Genomic DNA, 21,070 nt, shown 5'->3' with positions numbered 1-21,070 from the left:
GCTTTCGTCATCACTAGCCTTGAACTTAACGTTCCTCACCTGTGAAATGAGAAGGTCGGACTATGCATTTTTTGAAACTGGACTCCTCAGTTTTGGAGGTTTATAGAGGTTTGGAGAGGAAGCATCACAGGTTCTTCTTTACCTCAACTTTTTTTTTCTTTTAATGTGTATGCTTCTATAAAGAGCCACTTTTAAGCAAAGGGGCCCACAACTAAAAGTGTTTGGAAACCAATAGGTTAGGTGACTTCCTTTCCAGCTCTAACATTTTAAAATTTTGTGAATATAGTGCAACATCCTTTCTAGGGTGGTGGAAACTCCTGGGAGTAGATTTGTCAGGCTGGCAGCCTTTGCCTAATTATCTCCAGGGAGCCCACATTTTAGGAGACAGCCATATCTGACTCTTTCAGGCTCTCTACCTGGTTAGCTCCAGCTCCAATGTACTCAATCCCTGTATGATTAAGGCAGGGAGAATCCCGTCACAGACACTGCAGAAACCTAGTAAGGAAGCAAGGGAATTCGATGCCACAGGTTTCTGTATGAAAAACACCATGTTAGAGGAGTGAATTTACAGTAGTAAATGTAATAGGAGACTAAATATGCTATGTTGGAAAGTTGTATTCTGAAGTCAGACTGTCTAGGTTCAAACCCCAACAACACCAATCAGTAGTTATATGACCTCATTCAAAGTGCTTAACCTCTCAGAATCTTATCTTTACGATGTAAAATGGAGCAATACCAACTTCATAGGATTAAATAACATATGCTAAAGTATCTGAAGTAGATCAAGTGCTTAATAAACACTTGTTTATCCTCTTTTCCTTCCTTTCCTCTTGGGAACACATGGGAGGGAGACTAATTTTACCAGAGATATCTGGGAAGCTCCTTGATGAAGGTGGTATTTCAGCTGGGACCTTAAAGGATGAATAGGATTTAGGTGGAGATGGCAGAAAAGTACACTCCAAGAGAGACTATTGTGAGCAAAGGCACAAAGAAGTACAAGAACCCTTGGATAATATGAAGTGGATATATTGGGAGGGAAGATTGGATGGGGAGTGGCCTGGGGAGAAAAGGGTTTATGGGAGAGAAAAAGTGCAAGGGCTGAAAGCATCTTCCTGATTTTCCTTTGGAGGTTGAGATTAGGGCAGAGACTCGGCAGCAGGTGTAGGGCTGCCTACACCAACCTTCCACCTCAACAGTGTGAAATGTTGAGGTCCCATCTTTTCTAGCTCTGAGAGTGGGATTTCATGATGCAGTGTCAAGGGGCCTCTGTGTAGAATGAGCAAAGCTGCTCTGCAATGGGAAGCACTTCCCACTAGTCCTCTCAAAAACAAAACTGGCATAACCTGAGCTGGATCACAACAGGATGGTGCAATACTTGGCTCCTTTGCACTGACGTGGGTTGCAGTCACTCTGCTGCTAACAGACTAGGTTGCCTCCAGGTCTGTTTCCTCTTCCATACAGCGAAGAAATTTAACTACTTGATTCTTTTCCTCTTAAAGGGGATATTTTAACATATAAGTTCCCTACACTGGAGAGGCAGAAAGCTGTTTCCAGATACTTGGCCAATCAGTCTAGAGTGCCAGTTTTGTTCCAGGTAGGCACTGAACTAATCTCCATTCTCTTCAATAGGAACAGGCTGCATGTTTTTCTCTATTTCCTGAAGTCATCTGACTACTTCCCCCCAAAACCTCAGATTGTACTCATACATTCTAAGACTATGGTTTGCCTACTCCTTGCTGGTGTCTATCCTTGCTTAGGAGGCAATATTACAGTCACTGTGAATCTGCAACATCTCACAAGAGGGCTCTAACAAGATGAGATATAATACACTACTTTACTTGGGTTCTCAACATCTCCTATATAGTTGAAATAAAGTAGCTAACCATGTTTAATAAGTCAACAATGCCATAGTATCACGAAGGATCAAAAATCATGACGTGTAAAGAATGGTTAAAGTAACTGAAGATATTTAATCTACAGAAGAAAAGACTTGGGAAACATGATAGCTATTTTTAAATACTTAAAAGGGCAATCACAGGGAAGAATGACTATATTTCCTAACACCCACGGTAAAATTTATAGAGGTAAGCTCTTTGACTTGATATAAAGGAAGATTTTTTTAAAACATGACTGGGGGTGTTCAAGAAGGGTCAGACGACCAGTAATTGGGAATATTTCATAAGCAGGAGCAAGTTAAGATCTGAACCACTGTTCTGTTGGCAGGGTGTTTGCGGTGTTCCTTAGTTAAGGAAGCACTATGAGCAGCTTCAGTCCAATAAATTACTATCACCCCCTTGTGGGCCTGTGTGTTGGGTACTCAAAAGAGTTGGGAAGGCAGTAATATTGGATCCTGGAATACAGTCAGACAGGAGCCTTCATGCAGATACCTTTTCCAGTTCTCCAAACACCCACTCACATGTGGTCTCAAAAACACCCAGTACCTTTACTTAGCTTTACCCACTTCACAATATGCTCAATATGAGCAATCTGACTCCCAAGCCTAGGTCAGGCCTGAGTGTTTCTTGTGAGTCATGGTTCTAGGCTGAGGAGCCTTGAGAGTTAGCAGAGGGAGAGCCCCCCTGCCCGCGGGGAGCTGTGATGACAGGAGAAGTCTGTGGAAGGAGAGGGATCTAAGGAGTCCTGGGGAGGCAGGTCTAAAGGTCCAGGCCTGGCAGCATCACTGTCCAGGAAGGCCCCAGTTCCTATGGCTGTGTGCTTGGGGCCAACTGTTCTTGGCAGATTTCATTCCAAGGGTCCTATGGGGACCACAACTAGGGACTGGGCAGAAGGCGATGGCTGGTTGGAGAAAAGCCAGGCCCTCTAGTAGGGGAGGCTGGCTGAAACATAGCATTGAAGTGGGCACGGCTTTCAAGCTGCATACGGTGGCCCAGTGGAGAAGTGAGTCCACGGACAAAATGAATCCGAACCAGCCCTGACTGCCCCCCAGAGACCAGCCATCCATAGGAATCCAGGTTTGGGCTGAAACGTACCTGGGAAAAGAATAGAAAAACAGGAGAGATGCTCACAGTTGTTGCTTTAGGGTGAGTCCTAGCTGTAAGAGCAAAAAAAAATGGGCCACAATCTGAAAGGACAGGACCACGATGGGGTAAGAGGTAGGAATGAGAAGACCATGAATGAGGTATGTCTATCGTGCTCTGGAGGATGAGGCTGCTGGAGCTGTTTTCCCTCCTTTGCCATCTCGGTTACCTTTTCATCTCCCATTTCGTTGATCACAGGCCCAGAGTTGGGAGAAAATGAGACGAAGGATGGCGAAGATGAGACAAGGTTCTCACCTTATGAATAGCTTCCAGCTGCAGCCTGTCCAGGCAGAGCTGCGAGTGCCCCTCTCCCTCCTGCATGCGCAGCATTGGTTCTCTGTGGAGCAGATCATGGAATGAACCCTGGGAAGGAGGGGTGTGATAGGAGAGAGAAAGCAAGCAGCTTCTTAGTTTTGCATCTTTGAGCTGGAACTCCTACTATACAAGGACTCAAATTTTCTACTTTTTCTAATGCCACACCCATTCTCCTGGCCTCAACTTACCAAATCTGTGTCTTGAAAGAGCAAGTAGTGATGGTTGACAGTTTCAGCATAAGTTCGAGCCTTGGGAGGGTTGGGGGCCCCAGATGAAGCAGAAGAGTGGTCTTGACCTTCAGGACTGTCCTGATATGGCATCAGATCTGCTTTATATATAGGCTAGAAAGGAAACCGTGAGATTAGGTTATATAATACTGAAAACTGAATACAAGTTAAAGAGAGAAAATTGGTTTGGAGCAGGAGAGACTCAAAGGTGGAAGAAAGTAGTATGTTTAAACATACGTTCAGATGCACGAGGGTAGGAAAAATTATACATAACTCTGTGCTATGACTTCAGAAAGACTATCAGGGCTGGGAGCCCTAGTACTAATTTGTACTCTCCTGCTAATTGGTAGCACTAATTTGGGAGGTCATGTGGATTAGGACCCAACAGATGGTGCTGCTATTAAGTATTCATATACGTACAAATCTCCGCTCTATCGGTCGCTTGACGTTTATTGGGTTCAGTGCCATATCAGGCAATATAGCTGCAATGAGCTCCCCAGATATATCTCCTGCGGCTATTGTCCCAAGCCAGTCGGATCCTGAAAGACTCTAATAAGAAGAGACAGATTTTTTTTTCATTCATTCATTCATTCAGTCGTTCATTCATATACATTCAGTTCTGTGAACTGGTCTGGGGAGGGAAACATTCACACAAACAAAAATGAGTTTATCATAACCCATATCCTTGATACAGTTACCACACACCTATCTTCTCTTTCTATCCAAAACTACTGCCTCTTTATGACCACCACTAGGTGAGTAAAGGAACTGTTTTCCTGTGTAATGAAGGTTTCGAAGAGAGGGGCTCACCCAGACAGTGCCTTTTCGAGGAGCAGTGAAGTAGGCCTTGAAACCAAGGTAACCAGCATCAATATAATGAATTCCACAGAGTCCATAACTGTAAAAGAAAAAAAAAAAACTTCCTTTTCCTAAGATTCATTTCTTTTCCCAGAATTCAAACTCCCTCAGTGAGACAACCCTCAACCGTTCTCTCCCCAAAATAATCTTGCACACTGCACCCCAGCCCTCAGGGCCTGTCCCCAGAGCCCCTCCTCTCTCCACCCTGCCGTACGAGGCATAGCAGTTGTCCTGAGCCACAGTGACACCATTGTAGGGGAGCAGCCAGGCCAGCTCTGTACTCAAGAAGCGCTTGATAGAGTTTATTGGTTCATAAGGTCGTCGAAGGTCCCAGAATTTGATTTTCCGGTCGCTTCCTGCAGAGACTAGGAAATGACTGTGGGAAGATGGGAGAAGATCAAATCTGAACAAGTCTGGAAGAGTCAGCCTGTCCCAGTCTTCACCTCCCACCTCCACAATTCTCTGATACCTGTTAGCTTTGCACCACTGAAGGGTGCGCACAGCCTGGTCATGGGCTAGGAAACACTGGAAGGGGTAGAGCTTCAAGGAGCCGTCAGAGAGCCGTATCCGCTGCAGAGGCGAGTTTGTGGGAAGGTTCCAGAAAACTACCATGCCTGAGATAGAGACAGAATGTGTAGGTATTAATGTCAGGTTCTCTCTTCCTTGCTCTAATTTCTTTCTCTGGCTTCTAGGATCTATGTCTTCTGCCCTCTGGGTCTCTTAGATCTGATCCCTTAGGAACGGATATAGAGACCATGATTAGCTAGCCAACATTCCCTCCACGGTTTAAAGACTCAACCTGATATTTTCAGTTCCAATTCTCATCAACAAAAAAGTAATAGCTCAGTCTGGGATCTGCAGTTGAAAGATAGGTTGAATACACCCAGTAGCCTCTACTCTCTACTAAATATAAGTAAAGGGATTTTTCTTTTTTAAAGCATAAACCCTCTAGGACAGGGTTGGCAAACTACAGCCCATGGGCCAAATACAGCATGCTGCCTGTTTTGGCAAACAAAGTTTAGAACACAACCACACCCATTTGTTCACCCAATGTCTGTGGCCGCTTTCATTTTACAATGGCAGAGTTGGATAGTTGCAACAATGGCCAGACAGCCTGCAAAGCATAAAATATTCACCACCTGAACTTTTACAGAAATGTTTGCCAATTTCACTCCAAGGCAAAGAGAACAGGCAAGGAGCCAAAAGTAAGCCAAAAGGAGTGGAATGGAAAGGAAAACAAATGGACAAATAGAAACTAACTCAGCTGACCTAAAACAAGTTGACCCCTGACCAGACTGGCAGAGGATGAGGTAATCAAAAGTATAACTCTGATAAAAATAAAAGACAAATTACAGAACAGTAAGAATTTAATAAACAAAAGTTGGAGAAAACATGTGAAGCTAAAACTCTCTTCATACATAAACTCAGGAAACGTAGAACCTAAGAGCCTTTCTTGAAAAAACTTGACAGTAAATTACAGCTAAGCAATGTAGGTAATTCAGCAATGGAGGGGGAGACTGAGATGAAAGGACTGCTAGAGACGTGCAATCACTTCAATACAGAGTTAAGATAAGTAACTTTGGGAATTAAGAAGGAAAACAGCATCGAGAATCACATCCCTTGACAATGTAAGAATAATACCACCAAAAGAAACACAATTAGAAGATGGAGAGGCAGATGACAGGAAGCAGTGCTAATTTCCCTACCTCCCAAGCAGAAAGTCTACTGATGTGCCTAGAAGTGAAATTGTCATTTAGAAACAACTACAACCTAATAATGCCAATTGCTTATGTTATTTATAACCTTCTATTTTTTCCTTTTTAATCTTAAAAGTATCTTTATACAACGTCTCTATGGTGAAGGAACATTCATGGAGAGCTTAGCTAACCTTTCAGTTTCACTTGCCTTCTTCTTCTATAAAATTGAAGTATAATTAAATGTAATCCTTTTTAAAAAAAAAAAATTTTTAGGGGGAGTAGTAGTTAGGTTTTTATTTATTTATTTATTTATCCTTAGTGGCAGTACTAGGGGTTGAACCCAGGACCTTGTGCAGGCTAGGCACGCACTCTACCTCTGAGCTATACCCTTCCCTCTAAATTTAATACTTTCTAATCTAAAACAGTTTCTAGAGTATGATCCCATTTTTATAGAATTTGTTCTCTCTCCATCTAATTTTTTTATCTTTATACATGCATAGAGAATCACATAAAATCAACTCATAATTATTTTTTGAGCAGAAAAATTCTAGGGACTTTTTTTCTTTCTTCTTTGTGTTTTTTCACATTGCATGAATATATGACCATAATAATCATGTAACTATATAATGTCTAACACTAAACCAAAAAGGAAACAACAGCCAAAAAACAAGCATATATAAAAGTTTAAAGAGCAATTGCTCCTTACGTTTTGTTTTGTTTTGTTTACCATTATAGTATCCAGCAGCCAGGTGGTGGTGGGGCCGGGTAGGCATCCAGGCCAGGCTAAGGCACTGACCACACTCAGAGGGGTCCGAAGCTTGCATAGACCCCACCTGCAGGGTTGCCACACATTGGACCTGTAGGGACAGAAGAGACAGGACTAGGGTCAGGGATAACTATTGTTTGGAACGAAGGCTCAAATCAGTGACTAATCCAGCAGGATGGGTAGATTTTTCAGGGGTAGAAGGAGACTTACTGTGGAATCAGTAAGGGAGGCTCTAGAAGATGGAGCCTCAGCCAAGGTAGCAGGTTCCTCACTCACCTTATAAATGGCAGGCTTCATTGCATCTGTGAGGGAAGAAGAGCAGTAACTGAAGAAGAGCTCTGGGTCCAGAGGACTGAGGTCCTAATTAATCAAGCCTTGCTCTTAGATCAGCCCCCACCCTTTCAATAATGCCTTTCCCTTACGCTCTTATCTTGCCACCACCAAATGTATGAACCTGCCTATATCTGCCCCCCAAAATCTTCTTTCCTCCTGTTCTACCCTTCCTCCCATCAGAATGGCTAATCATGTCACTCTGCTTTCTTCTCATCCTCCCCTCTTCCAGAGTGTGGTTCATAGGGTTATCCTCCCCTTCTCCTGCACTGTCCACTTTCTCTCTGCCTACTGGATCACTCTCATATGCTCATGTAAACATGCACTCTTGTCTTCCATTTAAATCAAATGAACAAATCAAAGCCTTCTTTAACCCTTATTCACCTCCATCCTCCACCCTCATTTATATGACCCGCTTCACAGCCAAACTTCCTGAAAGAATTGTCTTCACTTCCTCAACCTCCCACTCCTTCCTCAGCCCACTCTTCCACCTGACCACCAAACACGGGATTTCTCAGGGTTCAAATCTGGGTGCCCTCTTCTTTAAATCCTCAGTACTGTTGAAAAATAAATTCAACAAATAAGGGCTGCCTTTCCCTGACCCCTGCCTCTTCTTGCTCATCTTCAGCTCTATACTCTCTCCTTCTCTTCACAACAAAGAGAGTGTTTATGTGTGATGGGAGGGCAGAAGAGGCTGAGGACAGAATTAGGGGGATGAAGGGTATGGCAGGGGAGTCAAGGCCCAGCCTCCAGCCTCAGCCTTCGGCAGCTCTTTACACATCCAGTTAACTGTGGTGGCAAGAGGGGGAAGACCAGAGAGCACAGGAGAGCAGGGAAGAAGGGGAGATAAAAGGTAGTGTGCTGAAAGGGGGCAGTTAGAAGACTGTAAAAGAGAACAGCACAAGAGGGCTGCCCAAGAGAGGTCAAGAACAACGTGTGTGAAGTCAGAGTGGGAGAAGTGACTGGCTGAGGCCTTGTACTAGAGAGACTGGGCCCGGAGGAGTTCCAGGGGAGACAGATAGACCCCACTCAGCACTGGCCACAGCTAGAGCAGCCCCATTCTCCCCGCTGTGCTACTCACCTGGGGGCTGCTGAGCCAGCAAGGCCTCAGGATGGGGCAGACTGAACAACAGCACCTTCCCATCTGAGCAGGCAAGAGCCAGGAGACCCAAGCGGGGCAGGAGAGGGGCCTAGAGAGAGAAAAACCAGGTCTGTGCTGAGGCTTGCTGCCTTCAGGCATCTCTCAGAACACTTTGAGGTTCTGGTCTCTGACAATATGGAGTTGCTGGGAAAACTCCACCCACCACTCTCCAACCTCCCTTCTCCAACTCTGGGAATACCCAGGGCCTCTTTGTTCTGGCTCTGAGTCCTAGGGCCTTCTCACAGTCAACTGGGAGGTACCTTCCGAGGGGTGCCTGGAAGCTCCCATGCTCCACTGGGGCAGAACTTGAGGTCCCAGATGCAGCCATGGTCACAAGCAATCCCATAGACAAAGTGGGCTCTGTTGCCAGGACTGAGAAGAGAAAGCATGTGGGGAGAATGGGTAGGAAGGAGGGGCCTGGAGCTGCCAAAGCCTGTGCTCCCCTTGCCTCAACCCAATCTGAGTCTTTCCCCTGTTCCCTGCCCAGCCCCATCCTTCTCTCCCCCTCAACCACCCTCCCATGGCAGTGTCCCAGCCCCACCTCACCAGCTTTCTTGCTGCAAGGTCCCAAGGCCCCAGAGCTGGAGCAGCCCAGGGCCCGAATGAAGCTGGCTCAGTGGGTGTGTCTCATTCATGTCAGGGCTGGAGAAAAGGGCCACATACTGCGAGGCTGCTGCCCCTTCTGGCACTGGGCACCAGTCCAGAGCCCAGAGCGGTCCCCCCGTGAAGAAGGACACATCCCACCGCTCTGGGTGTGCTGTGATAGAGCTAAATCTAGAGAAAAGTCAGAGATGGGATGAACAAAGGAGTTAATAAAAGGTACTAAGGATCAGCAGGTGACTGGATCAATAAATTGTGATACATCCAGACAATGGAATATTATTTGGCACTAAAAAGAAATGAGTTATCAAGCCATCAAAAGGCACAGAGGAAGCTTAAATGCATATTACTAAGTAGAAGAAGCCCACCTGAAATGGTTACATACTGTATGATTCCAACTATAAGGCATTCTGAAGAAGGCAAAACTATGGAGACAGTAAAAAGATCAGTGACAGAGTTAGGGCTGGGGAAGGTGGGGGGTGAATAGGTGGAACACAGAGTATTTTCACTGCCCTGAAAATACTCTGAATGATACCATAATGATAGATACATGTCATTATGCATTTGCCCAAACCCACAGAATGTACAAGAGTGAACCCAAAGGTAAGCTGTGGACTTTGATTATGATGTGTCAATATAGGTTCATCAACTGTAACAAAGGTACCACTCTGGTGGGGGATGTTGATAATGGGGGAGGCTGTGCAGGTACGGGGCAGGGAGTATATAGGAAATCTCTGTACCTCCTCTCAAGCTTGTTGTGAGCCTAAAACTACTCTTTAAAAAAAAAACAAAAAAAACCTGTCTTTAAAATTTTGAAGGAAAAAAAAGGTAATGCAGACAGAAAGGGAGCTAGTGTAAACTAACTTAAGCAAGAGCCAGGATACCACAGTCCACAAGTGAGAACAGTCCTAGCCACCGTCTGTATCTTCCTCCTTCCCTTCCCAAAGTCTGTCTAGCTCTAGGCTCATCTTCAAAGATGATAGGCTGTACATTCTGGTTTACTACAGTGTTCTCTCTAGGGCCAGTCTGTCCAGGTCTATCTGAGTAGATGTGACCTTGAACACTAGTTTAACCTTCAGTCTTCCTAGGCTCCCTCAGTCTGGCCAACAGTGATGAGTGCTGCAAGTTAGAGGGGGTTGACCAGATTTAGCCAGCACTCCTACCCTTCGGACCAACTGGGCCAGCATTAAGGCAAGAACAGGGCCAAACTATCATCCCCTTCAACATTCGTTTTTCCTATTTCTGTCTCCCAGAGTGAGAAAAAGAGATGCAATCCTCACCTGTTTATTCGGTAGAGTGTTCCATCTTCAGGAAGTCCTTCACGTTGTACAGAAAACAGTGGAGACTTCTCCTCCTGGGGCAGGTAGGGAGCTGCCTCACTGGGGGTAGGCAAAAGGAACAGCCTGAATCTGGAAGAGTTTCACCCATCCCAAGATTCCCATTATAAATCTAGAGTCCTCTGTCACCATTCCATCTCCAGTGATGTCACCCACTTCTAGACTTCAGAGATGTCTCTTCAACTTACAGTTCAGATAACAAGTGCCACTTCCAGGCTAAAGGAATCCATTCTGCAAACTCCCAGTATGAATACTTCTGGTCTCGGCTGGAGGAACAGAAGAAGCATTAATGAAGGAGGAGTGAAATTCTAGAGCAGTGCTGCCCAGTAAAACTTTCTGTGATGATAGAAGCAATCTACTATCTGTGCTAAGACACTAGCCACCAGCCGCAAGTGGACACTTGAAATGTGGCTAATGCAACTGAGAAACTAAACTTTCAATTATATTTAATTAATTGAAAATTAAATTTAAATGGCCTCATGCAGCTAGTGGCTACCATATTGGACAGCACAGCTCTAGAGCTCTTGCCTTTAGAGCAGTGTGTTTAGTTATGAATGTCTTTACAGTGTTCTACCCTGTGCCTTTCCGCCTTTCTGCAGCCCCACTCCTAGATCATCATTTGCACTCCACCACCACCCTTTCATCCCCAGCCCCCACCCCCCAAGTCTCACAGGTTCTTGGTGAGATGGAGGCACTTCCAAACAGGAGCCATGATGTGATTTGGTAAGCCATTGGGAGCCACTCCCCGGCAGTGTGGCTTCTGCTTCTGAGGATCAAATTGAAGAAAGTGTTAAGGAAAGAGAATTTCAAAGGCTGGAGAAAGTCCCCAGGAGCCAGCTTTCCCAGCTTTTACTTCTCTGCGCACTACTTCCTCTCTAACTTTTTCCCTATTTCCCTTAAAAGATTTATATCTCAACTACTACAATGACTTCTCCACCTTCTGCTCATACTCCTCTATCCCAACTACAAAAACCTGTTAACCTGTTTTCTGTTGATCTTCCTTGGTATGTCTCCATGGCACTTGATTCAGAGGGCTCCCATTTTCTTCCTGAAACTCCTGTCCCATGGGATAGTCTCTCCTTATTCCTAATATTATTGTATTATAATATAATATTATTCCTCACTAATATTCCTTCACGGGCTCTCCCTCCTAATAGGTTTGGTAGGTGATGGTATTTCCCAGAGTTCTTCTGTCTTCTTCTCAACCCTCAATACATGTACTCCTGGTAATCTCATCCCATGTCCCATGGCTTTGACCACCAATTTTATGCCTGATTATCAAGTTTACATCTTAATAAATATAAACTTTACTCAGTTTCAACTTTCCTACAAATTCTAGACCCATACACTGGGTACCGAGCCACACTAGAGCCTGAGGTAAAAGGAAGTATCAGTAATACAATTCCTGTCTTTATTTAAAATTTTGATATTTTCTTTATCATAGATTTGTTACAGTATTTTTGGTTTTTAAAATGCTGTATTGAGGTATTTATCTTGATTACTAAGGGGTTTGGTGTTCTCTGAAATGGTACACTTGGGAGAAGTAAGGCACAGGTCCCGTACATACGACTGGCAACCAGACATCTCCAGAAAGATAGTCCATGACCCACCAGTACCTCCAACTCAACATGTCAGAAAGTAAACTCATCACCTTCACCCGTCCTGTGTTCCCTACTCTTCCCATTTTCCCAAGTTCAGTGTTGGAGAGTACCATCTAAGCTAGAAATTCCTACTCCTTCCTTTCCTTCAGCTCCCAAGTGCTGTTAATTCTCTTATACATCCCGTTTCTGCCACCCACCTTCTCTCCCTTCATTGCTTAATTTAGGCTCTCACTACCTCTCACTTGGAGAACTGAAGCTGTCTTCAACCGTCAACTGCAAATTTACCTATTTTCCTAACTGATTATGTTACTTTTCTGAAAACCTTTGTTGTACAGAGTTTCTGCTTGGCATGACTGAAGTTTTGGAAATGGATACTGGTGGTGATGGTTTCAGTACATTGTGAACGCACTGAATGCCACTGAGTTGTATATTTTAAAATGGTAAATTTTATGTTACATCTATTTTACCATAACTAAACACACACATACACCCTTTGTTGGCTCCCACCAATTTTAGTCCTTTCATCCTCTCTAATTTAATCTTCCTCACCATTTTACCCCCCGCCCTATGCCACAGCCATAACCAATTTCTGGGAAAACCATCCTCTCCAGAAAACTTCTGTTCCTTTCAAGACCTAGCTCAACTATTGTTTCTTGGTGAAATCTAAGCAGTTAATCATCCTTCTTCTATATGCCCAAAGCATTCTGTTTGCTCCTGGTATAGCACTTGTCACACTGTGAGCTCTGTGATGCAGGACTCTGTCTTATTCATGTTTCTGTTTCCTAGCACAGAGTAGATGCTCAATATCTGAACAAGTAATCTTAAATTACACCCTCAGCCCCCGCAATCTCGATTGTGTTTGAAGTTGCTCCTTTTTTAACCTATTTTGGCCATCCTAGGTACTAAGCCAAAGCTTTCCTTCTGGGCACCTTGCTGACCACCTAATAATCCTACTAACTACTTCCCCATTCACTTTCATGTCCGTTCAGGTTACCCCTGAAGTGGATCCTCGTGCGGTGCTTCGGGGAACTGCAGGCTCAGGGTCAGATGAGCTCTCACTTGGGGCCTCACTTTCTTCTCCATCTTCAGCCTCAACCTGGAGAACGAAGTCTTCATCCCGAGTGGTGTCCTCCTCTACTTCCCTACCTTGACAGACTGCCTGCTGCCGGCTTTTCTTCGGTTTGGTGGGGCTGCCCACCTTGGGGCTCTCAGGACAGGACACTGGAGCAGGCAGGGCTGTTGAGAGCTCTTCAGCCAGTTCCTGAAGATACAGAAGTGCCCTGTGGGACAGGGCAGAGTTACGGCCATACTCATAGACACTTAACCGAGAGCCCACTTTGCCAGACATTTGGCCAATCCTTATCTCACTGGACCTTCCCAGTAACCCTGTGAAGCAGCTATTAATACCCCCTCCCCTTTGACAGATGAAGAAACAGAAACCCAGGAAAGTTACATGACATGGCCAAGATGATTCACATTACATCTGTGGAATCTGAACCCAGGTCTTCTGACTCAAGTCCAAAGCACTTTTCACCCTACCACAGTCAAAGATCATTGAGGGTAAAGGGAAAGAATGGAAAGGCACATATGTACTGACATATACTAGGCAGTAAAACTGCAATGAAGACTCAGAGGAAACTGTGAAAAATGTGATAGGATACGAGGTACAGAAAGAAACCTCCTAGGTAGACAAATTTAGAAACAGATAAAAGTTGCTACAGTAAGAGCTAGAGGACTGCTCAAGTCCCCAGAACCCAGACACCACCCCTGCTAACCTGAGACCTCATCATAGTCCTCTCATCTCTTCAACATCTGCCCCACCCTGATCCCTTCACCCTAGCCCCCCTCCATCAAGCTGTGCCCCACAATCCTTACACTTGGGCAGCCCTTCGGCGGGGTCGTTCCCCAGGAGGAGTCTCAAAGTCCTCAGGGGGCCTCTTTGGAGGTGGAGACTCTGGCTGATCTAGGTCTTTTGACAACTTCAGCAGTAACACATCTGCCTTGGACTTTCGACCTCGTTTCTTAGTCATGGGGTTGGATAGAGGGTTGGATTGGTCTAAGAGACCAGGAACCAGAGGGGATGATGGAGGATTAGGCTGCTGGGGCCTTGTGGGGCCTTTCCGTGTCCTACCACCTCTCTTCCGGCCAGGCTTTGAGGCCCTAGGCTTTGGGACCTTTGACATCTCTGAAGAAAGATCTGTAGAGAAGAATATGGATCTGTGAGATGCGACCAGAACACAGACCTTTTTGGAATAGATTACACCACACCAGGTTTGTAAGATCCTATGAGGTTACCCTGCTCTCATTCATTTTAAGCTGAGCTTGGGGGGATAAAAAGTTGAAGGGTCAAAGTACATACCTTGCTGTTCCAGTCTGGAGAAGCTTTGCTGCTCCAGAGGGAGCCTCCTCTCATCAAGAGAATCTTCAAATCCAGGCAAAGGGGTAGGTAATGACATCTCTATGGAAGCCTCCACACTGGTTGTTTCTGAAGAGGCCTTGACATCAAGCTGGTTTAGCACCTCTTGTCTGGGAGAGTCTACCACAGTCATGTTCCCCACGGGGCCGGCCTCCCCCAGGGCAACACAGCCGACCCCGCAGGTATCCATCAGCACCCCCTAAAATGGCCACCCCTGCATACAGAGACATACAAATGAGTAGAAGATAAAAGCTATTTGCACTAGTTCAGATTTTTCTACTTTCCTGTCTTTTCTCACAACCACCCCCCACCCCCAACCTCCCTCCACCTTCCTTGCCAACCAGAAACCCAAGCTTCCTGGTCATTTACTCAACAATAATTATGAAACATCTTCTACATGTCAGGCACTATTCTAGAAACTGGTAACATGGCAGTAAGCAAGACAGAAGAGGACCCTGCCCTCAAGAAACTTACATGCTAGTGGAGCTGACAATAAATAATAAAGCTACCACTTAGTAAACGCTTACTACGTACCAAGTATTGTACTAACTGCTTTATTTATATGGTTTAATTTAAATAAAGCTCATAAGGTTTCTTGTAAGGATATTAAAGTGAATGGACAATTATTTAATTCCTCTCCCTGAAACCCAATGAAATGAATCACCATCTCCTACTTAAAAAAAACTAAAAAACAGAAAGAAAAGAAAAAAAGAGAGAGAGAGAAAAAAAAAAAAAAAAGATCACCTGTTATGAATCTAGGGAAGGGCCACAAGTTTCTAAAATAGACCATAAAGAATAGCTGCCAGATACTATAAAGTTTAGATCAAATTGAAGGAGGGTAGACGACTTGAGCAAACATCTATCTTTGTGAATCAATCAAGGTACAGATTTATTTAAGAATAAAATATGACTATACATATATAAAATAAACAATAAGATTTACTGTATGGCACAGGGAACTATATTCAATATCTTGTAACAACCTATAATGGAAAAGAATCTAAAATATAAATATATATATGGATAACTGAATCACTTCACTGTATACTTGAAATTAACACACTATGGTAAATCAGCTATACTTCAATAAAACAAACAAACAAAAAAATAATAAGTAAAAGAGTTCTTTAGTGTCCTGCCAGCAATCTTCCAGCAGGATGAGGTAGGTGGAAGCCTATGAGAGAGTTAAGGAATATCCTACTACATTAAGAGACCGTTTCCACATTGAAGAATGGACTAAAAAAATGGTCATGAATCTTCATTTTCTTCAAACCCAGGAAATCAGCTGTGCAACCACAATCCAAAGAAAACTGACAGATACACAAAGCACTGATTACCAAACCAAAAACCCAAGCAACGCAGAACTCTGCAAAGGCCCAGTTTGGGTCCACAATAGTCTACTTGTCTGTAATAAAAGGGGAGAAAGCTCAGATTCTGAAAGGAACACCCCCACAGGTCTATAAAGGATAAAGAATTTATCAACTTCAGTGGGAAAACGAGCTAATACAAATACCACAAGAAATATACAAATTAAAGTTCCTAACTCTCTCTCTTGAATAAGCTACAGTCTAAGCAGATTATAAACTATAACAACAGCCAACCCTCTAATTCAGGTGCTAAGGATATAATGAAACATCATGTGCTAAAGACAAAACATAACAATACCAAAGTAAACAGTGGTCACTGAGAATCCACCTACATTGTTCTTCCATAAATAGCAAGCCCTGAGAGAACTACTCCATTCAAAATTAGTAATAAGCAAAAAGGATCCAAAGGGACCTATGTATAGTTACTATAGAAAGAATAAAAAGGATATAAACAAATGAAAGAAGATGAAAAATCCTCTTTCAAAGAAATACTCCAGAAAACAAGAAATTTTCCAAGAAAAACTTCTGTATTTTCAAAAAGGCCAAAGAGACTATGGAACCCAAGAAATGAGAGATCAAAGAAGAGATAAAACAATGGCAAGGTAAAAAGTGAGCTGGCAGTCATAAGGGAAAAAAAAAGAATAAAGGAATAAAATCAAAGAAATGAAAACCAGAGGAGAGGCAAAATGTTGAAACTATACTACTTAAAACAGATCAGTGATATGAAAGATGTGTTTGAGAAAAACCACACAGATTGCAAAGAGAGAAAATAAGGTGATTAGTGAGAATATGATACAGATGGAAAAGAGAAAGTGGGGAGACAAAGAAGAGAGAAGAAAAATGGGAACAGGAAAAAAATGTTCAAAAACCTAACAAAAGAAAACTTCCTAAAATGAAAAACAGAATACATACTTTCCTGAAATAAAGGAAGACCTCAGACTATAGATCAAAAGGGCTTATGATGTAAAAGGAAACAAAAATCAATAAAGAATCATTAAGACCAAGAAATATCTGAGTGAAGATACTAAATTTCTCCCACAAAAGGGGAAAAAAAAATCAGTTCAGCCTCAGAATTCTCAGAAACATTTGATGCCAAAAGATAAAGAAACACTGAGGATCAAGAGAATTCTTTACTTAACTGTCATTCATGTAAAGACACGATGACATTGTCAATATGCAAGTTGCTAGGAATTACAAGACTTAAGCCCACTTACTTAAATAAAAGTCCACTTGAAAACCTAATTTAGTCAATGAAAGATAAATCAATATAAAGAAGTTCCCAATGAAGAAATTGTAGTATTAAAAGACTTGTAGTAAGGATTTAACCCAGTGATACAACATTTGAGTTTAAATAACTGTGGGTACAACAGATATAAAACAGATTCTAACCAAAAAATTTCAATGCTCCACAATGTAAAAATGCCAATATTCTGACTGTAGTAGATCAGGGCAAAAGAAGTATTCTAATATCACTTCTAAGGTTGACAAATTGAAAAATATAGGCTTATTAATACCATTTAGGGGTTTAATAGAACTAAAAACAGTAATACTATATTGCTTCCAAAATATCCAGTAAAATAATAACCAGAAGGAATTTTTTTAAAGACCACATAACAAAAGATCGAAAATAAAGGAAATACACAGATAAAAGAACAAGGGGGAAAAAACCCACAAGGTGACAGAAACAAGATAAAACATGCATTATAACAATAACCATATCAGATAAACTCATCCATTAACAGAAAGAATAAAGATTTGGATTGGTTTAAAAAGCCAAACAATTATGTGGTTTTTAAGAGATGTCTAAAACAAAGGAACTCAAAAAGCTGAAAGAAAAATGATGAATTAAAATATATAGCGTAAATGTAAACAAAAAGAAAAGAGGAGTTTTTATAGTAATAGCAGAGTTGAATTCAGGGGAGAAGTATTAAATGGGACAAAAAGGGAGTACCTTATAATGAATAAAACTTCAAATCCTATAAAAGATATAAATATATGCCATGAACCTTTAAACATTAAATAACATACCATCAAATATGCAAAGCAAAATATTCAGGAAATATAAGACCTAATCATTCTTTCAATCATTGAGAGATAAGTAGATAAGGACAGAGAAGATGTGAATGATTGTTGACCTCCATATTGGTCACAGTTCAGTTGCACAGAACAGAATCTTCTCTAGCCAGCTCAAGCCAAAAGGGATTTATTACAATGTAGCAAATGGTTCACATCAGTGGTTCTCAAGTATGGTCCCAGAACTGGCAGCATCAGCATCACTTGGAAATTTGTTAAATGCAAACTTCCAGCCCTACCCCAGACCTACTGAATCAGAAACTCTGGGATAGGGCCAGCACTTCGTGTTAGAACAAGCCTTTCAGATGATTCTGATGCACACTCAGGTTTGAGAATGATCTGCATAGAGGATCACTGGAAGGGTTGGGGGAAAAAGTTTAGGAACAAGTGCTCATCAAATTGAGAAGCTGTTTACAGCTGCTGGTTCAAGAACCACATAGCCTCTCCTATGCTGTGATGGGGAGCCGCCAGCTGAATCAAGAAGCCTCTGTAGTAGATGATGGCTCCATAAACAAGCTGCCTCTGCAATAATCAGGTGACTAACTGAGACTCTTCTCTGGCTCAGACCCAGAACCATACCCAGAACCATACCACCGCCACAATCTGCACCAGGAAAATACATGTCTTCTGGCCTGCCTCCCCTCTAAACTCAGGTCCAAATATGAGTTCCTCAAGAGCATATTTGATTGGCAGGATCTAAATCATATTCAGAATCTTGGATAGAAAAATTCCAAGAATGAAATTTCTAGCTTTCTAGGCTCTCAAGTGGAGGTTGCTCATTCTCTCATACTCCACTTACCACAGGGTAGAAAGTGGGATCAGTGTCTTCTCAATTCCTCTCCAGTGCCACTTCTTGACCAATTGTCCTCCCTATCTAGTAAAAACCTTTTTCCTTTGAAGCTCATAACATTCAGCTAATACTGCTATTCACTCCACTGTGACCCCTGTAGCGTGTCATCATATAAAACCTTTTAATCTCTAAATCACTAAGACATCCACTATCTGATCACAACCTCCCATCATTATAGCTAGATTGCTCAACTACTATCACTATATCTATTCCTCAATTGGATTAATACACCAACCATTGATCTCTTCAATCTCTCCCTATGTCAGTCACATCCCACTAGCTTAGACTCCTTTATTTTAATCAGACTCTTGTTCATATTATGACCTTCATTTCTTTTTGCCTTTTTGTTCCACGGGCATGGCAAAATTCAAGCCCTGAATGAACAAACCACCTGTCTTCTCCATGTGTGCATCTAAGCTGTCGAGTACCAGCAATTACACTTTGTCTCTAGTTAGCTCCCATACCCTCTTATCCTCCAATGTCTGATCACCTGGTTCTTAGCAGGTGACTTAGCCTGAGATTTCTGAAACAAAAACAAAAAAATATACTTCAATTTCTTGTCAAGTAACCTAACACTCCCTGCCTCTGAGCCCCTCATCCACTTTCTAAGGCCAAATCTTCCACTTGTGTTCTAGCCCCATGTCCCCTTCCAGCCCACCCAAGGAAACTGGAGTAGTTTATCCTTTTCCTTTCCATTGGCTCCTTCCAAATAGGATTTAAATACGTTTTTAATTCTCATCTTAACACAAATACAATATCCTTCAACCCATATTTCTCCTCCAGCTAATATCCTCCTCCTCCTCACAGTGAAACTATAAGAATTGCCTGCTCTTGATGTTTTAATTACCCTGCTTCATCCTAACTAGGATATCATTCCCAACTCAATAATTGCTGTCAATCAGTCCAATGGACATTTCTCATTCTCCTTCAACTTGACCTTTCAGCAGAACCAAGGCTATTTAGCACTCATTTTTTGAAACATTCTCCTTTCTTGAGAAGCAACTGAAATGCAGTAACTTCCCAGATTTTTACAAAATTTCCTCAATCTTTTAATGTCTTACATCAATTTGGCAGCTTCTTTGCTTGTTTGCGAACTCACCACTTTTGTCTTTCCAAAGTATTCAATTTAGTTTGCTTTCTTTTTTAGACTTGTTTTTATAAAATTTTTAGTTGATACAAAATACTAATAAATATATGTAGAATATAGAGAATAACAATAAAATCTGTGGCGGTGGGTATAGCTCAATGGTAGAGTGGGTGCTTAGCACGCACAAGGTCCTGGGTTCAATCCCAGTACTTCCATTAAAAAAACAAAAACAAAAACAAAACACATTCGTGTATCTGTCATGTTTCGACTTAGTTTTAATAGAAACAATAACTCTTACATACTCAAATTTCTTTAAAATTTTTCTAAAATAATCATTTGAAGTGAAATTACTATACTGGGTTAAAGGGTATACATGTTTCAAAATTTGATATTGCCTAAGAGTTCACCAAAATGAAAATCAATTTATACTTCCACTAACTGTAAAAATGGGTTTTACCCATTTTAATTACCATACACATGTCAATCTTTAATTTTTGCCAATCTGATGGGTGAAAGAATTCTTCCCTGTTGTATTTATTTGCACTGTCCTGATAACAATTGAAGTTAGCAACTTCTTTTTATATGCTGGACATCTATGTCTCTTATGAATTGCCTGTACACATAAATTGCCCATATTTCTATAGGACAAATTGATCTCTTCCTCACTGATCTGTGGAGTTATGTTATGTTATTTACATTGCAAATATTTTCTCTCCATATCTATTTTTTAAAAAAACTTTGTTTATAATCTTTCTTGCTAAACTTAAGTTGAATTTTATAAGTTAAATTTCTCAATCTTCTCCTTTATGGCTTCTGTTTGTTTTGTGTCTTAAAAAGGCATTTCCTACCCCACTGATACAAACATATCCTCTTTTATTTTCCTCCAATAATTTTTCTAGTTTTGAATCTCACATGTAGCGCTTTAGTCCATCTGGAATTTCCTTCTGATAAGAGATATGAGTATTTACGTATTTCATATCTATCTTCCCTGAAAGTTTCATAAGATAGGGATCTTGCCTATCTGATTCACTACTGTTTCCAGAATCTGGTACATGGTAAGTCCAATAATTAACCTGTGTTGATCGAACAACTTCTCAAGGTAAAAGAATCTCTATAAAGAATCACTTCTCACTGAAGGCAGCAGCAGGGTGTGGTGGTGAATTTCCATTTATGACTTTACAGCACACGTTCTGCACACAAGTAAAGGATGTTAAGTAAATGTGTACTAGAGTTCATAAAATTTTACATCTGCCCCCCAACTTGTCTGGTTCTCATGCTGCTCCAAGGCTGCCAGCCTGATCTTCCCAAACAAGGAAAATGACTAGGTAACATTGTTCCTCAAGTACAGAATTACTTTACTATACACA

At 42.0% G+C, this 21,070-nt stretch overlaps 1 protein-coding gene across 4 annotated transcripts in view; it reads right to left on the bottom strand.

The window, feature by feature from the left end:
* GTF3C2 (general transcription factor IIIC subunit 2) overlaps window positions 1-21,070 on the bottom strand; it is a 32,836-nt gene that overhangs the window by 10,686 nt on the left and 1,080 nt on the right. The window contains exons 1-19 of one of the 4 annotated variants that reach the window (XM_064494658.1): window positions 18,566-19,755; window positions 14,270-14,540; window positions 13,786-14,107; window positions 12,905-13,190; window positions 10,981-11,075; window positions 10,498-10,575; window positions 10,253-10,351; window positions 8,919-9,146; window positions 8,633-8,744; window positions 8,313-8,421; window positions 7,178-7,203; window positions 6,863-6,992; window positions 4,908-5,052; window positions 4,653-4,841; window positions 4,391-4,478; window positions 4,001-4,129; window positions 3,542-3,694; window positions 3,294-3,401; window positions 2,420-2,990 (exon numbers count right to left, since the gene is read on the bottom strand). In XM_064494658.1, the coding sequence (XP_064350728.1) occupies window positions 2,772-2,990; window positions 3,294-3,401; window positions 3,542-3,694; window positions 4,001-4,129; window positions 4,391-4,478; window positions 4,653-4,841; window positions 4,908-5,052; window positions 6,863-6,992; window positions 7,178-7,203; window positions 8,313-8,421; window positions 8,633-8,744; window positions 8,919-9,146; window positions 10,253-10,351; window positions 10,498-10,575; window positions 10,981-11,075; window positions 12,905-13,190; window positions 13,786-14,107; window positions 14,270-14,516 (2,763 nt within the window). In that variant the 5' untranslated portion in view covers window positions 14,517-14,540; window positions 18,566-19,755 and the 3' untranslated portion in view covers window positions 2,420-2,771. Of the gene's footprint in view, window positions 1-2,419; window positions 2,991-3,293; window positions 3,402-3,541; window positions 3,695-4,000; window positions 4,130-4,390; window positions 4,479-4,652; window positions 4,842-4,907; window positions 5,053-6,862; window positions 6,993-7,177; window positions 7,204-8,312; window positions 8,422-8,632; window positions 8,745-8,918; window positions 9,147-10,252; window positions 10,352-10,497; window positions 10,576-10,980; window positions 11,076-12,904; window positions 13,191-13,785; window positions 14,108-14,269; window positions 14,541-18,565; window positions 19,756-21,070 lie in introns of those variants that run through there. The other 3 variants (XM_064494657.1, XM_010991243.3, XR_010384252.1) reach the window with 3 other exon arrangements.

Source organism: Camelus dromedarius, chromosome 15, assembly GCF_036321535.1.
Source record: "Camelus dromedarius isolate mCamDro1 chromosome 15, mCamDro1.pat, whole genome shotgun sequence".
Lineage (NCBI taxonomy): Eukaryota > Metazoa > Chordata > Mammalia > Artiodactyla > Camelidae > Camelus > Camelus dromedarius.
This window is presented reverse-complemented; position numbering and strand designations above follow the sequence as displayed.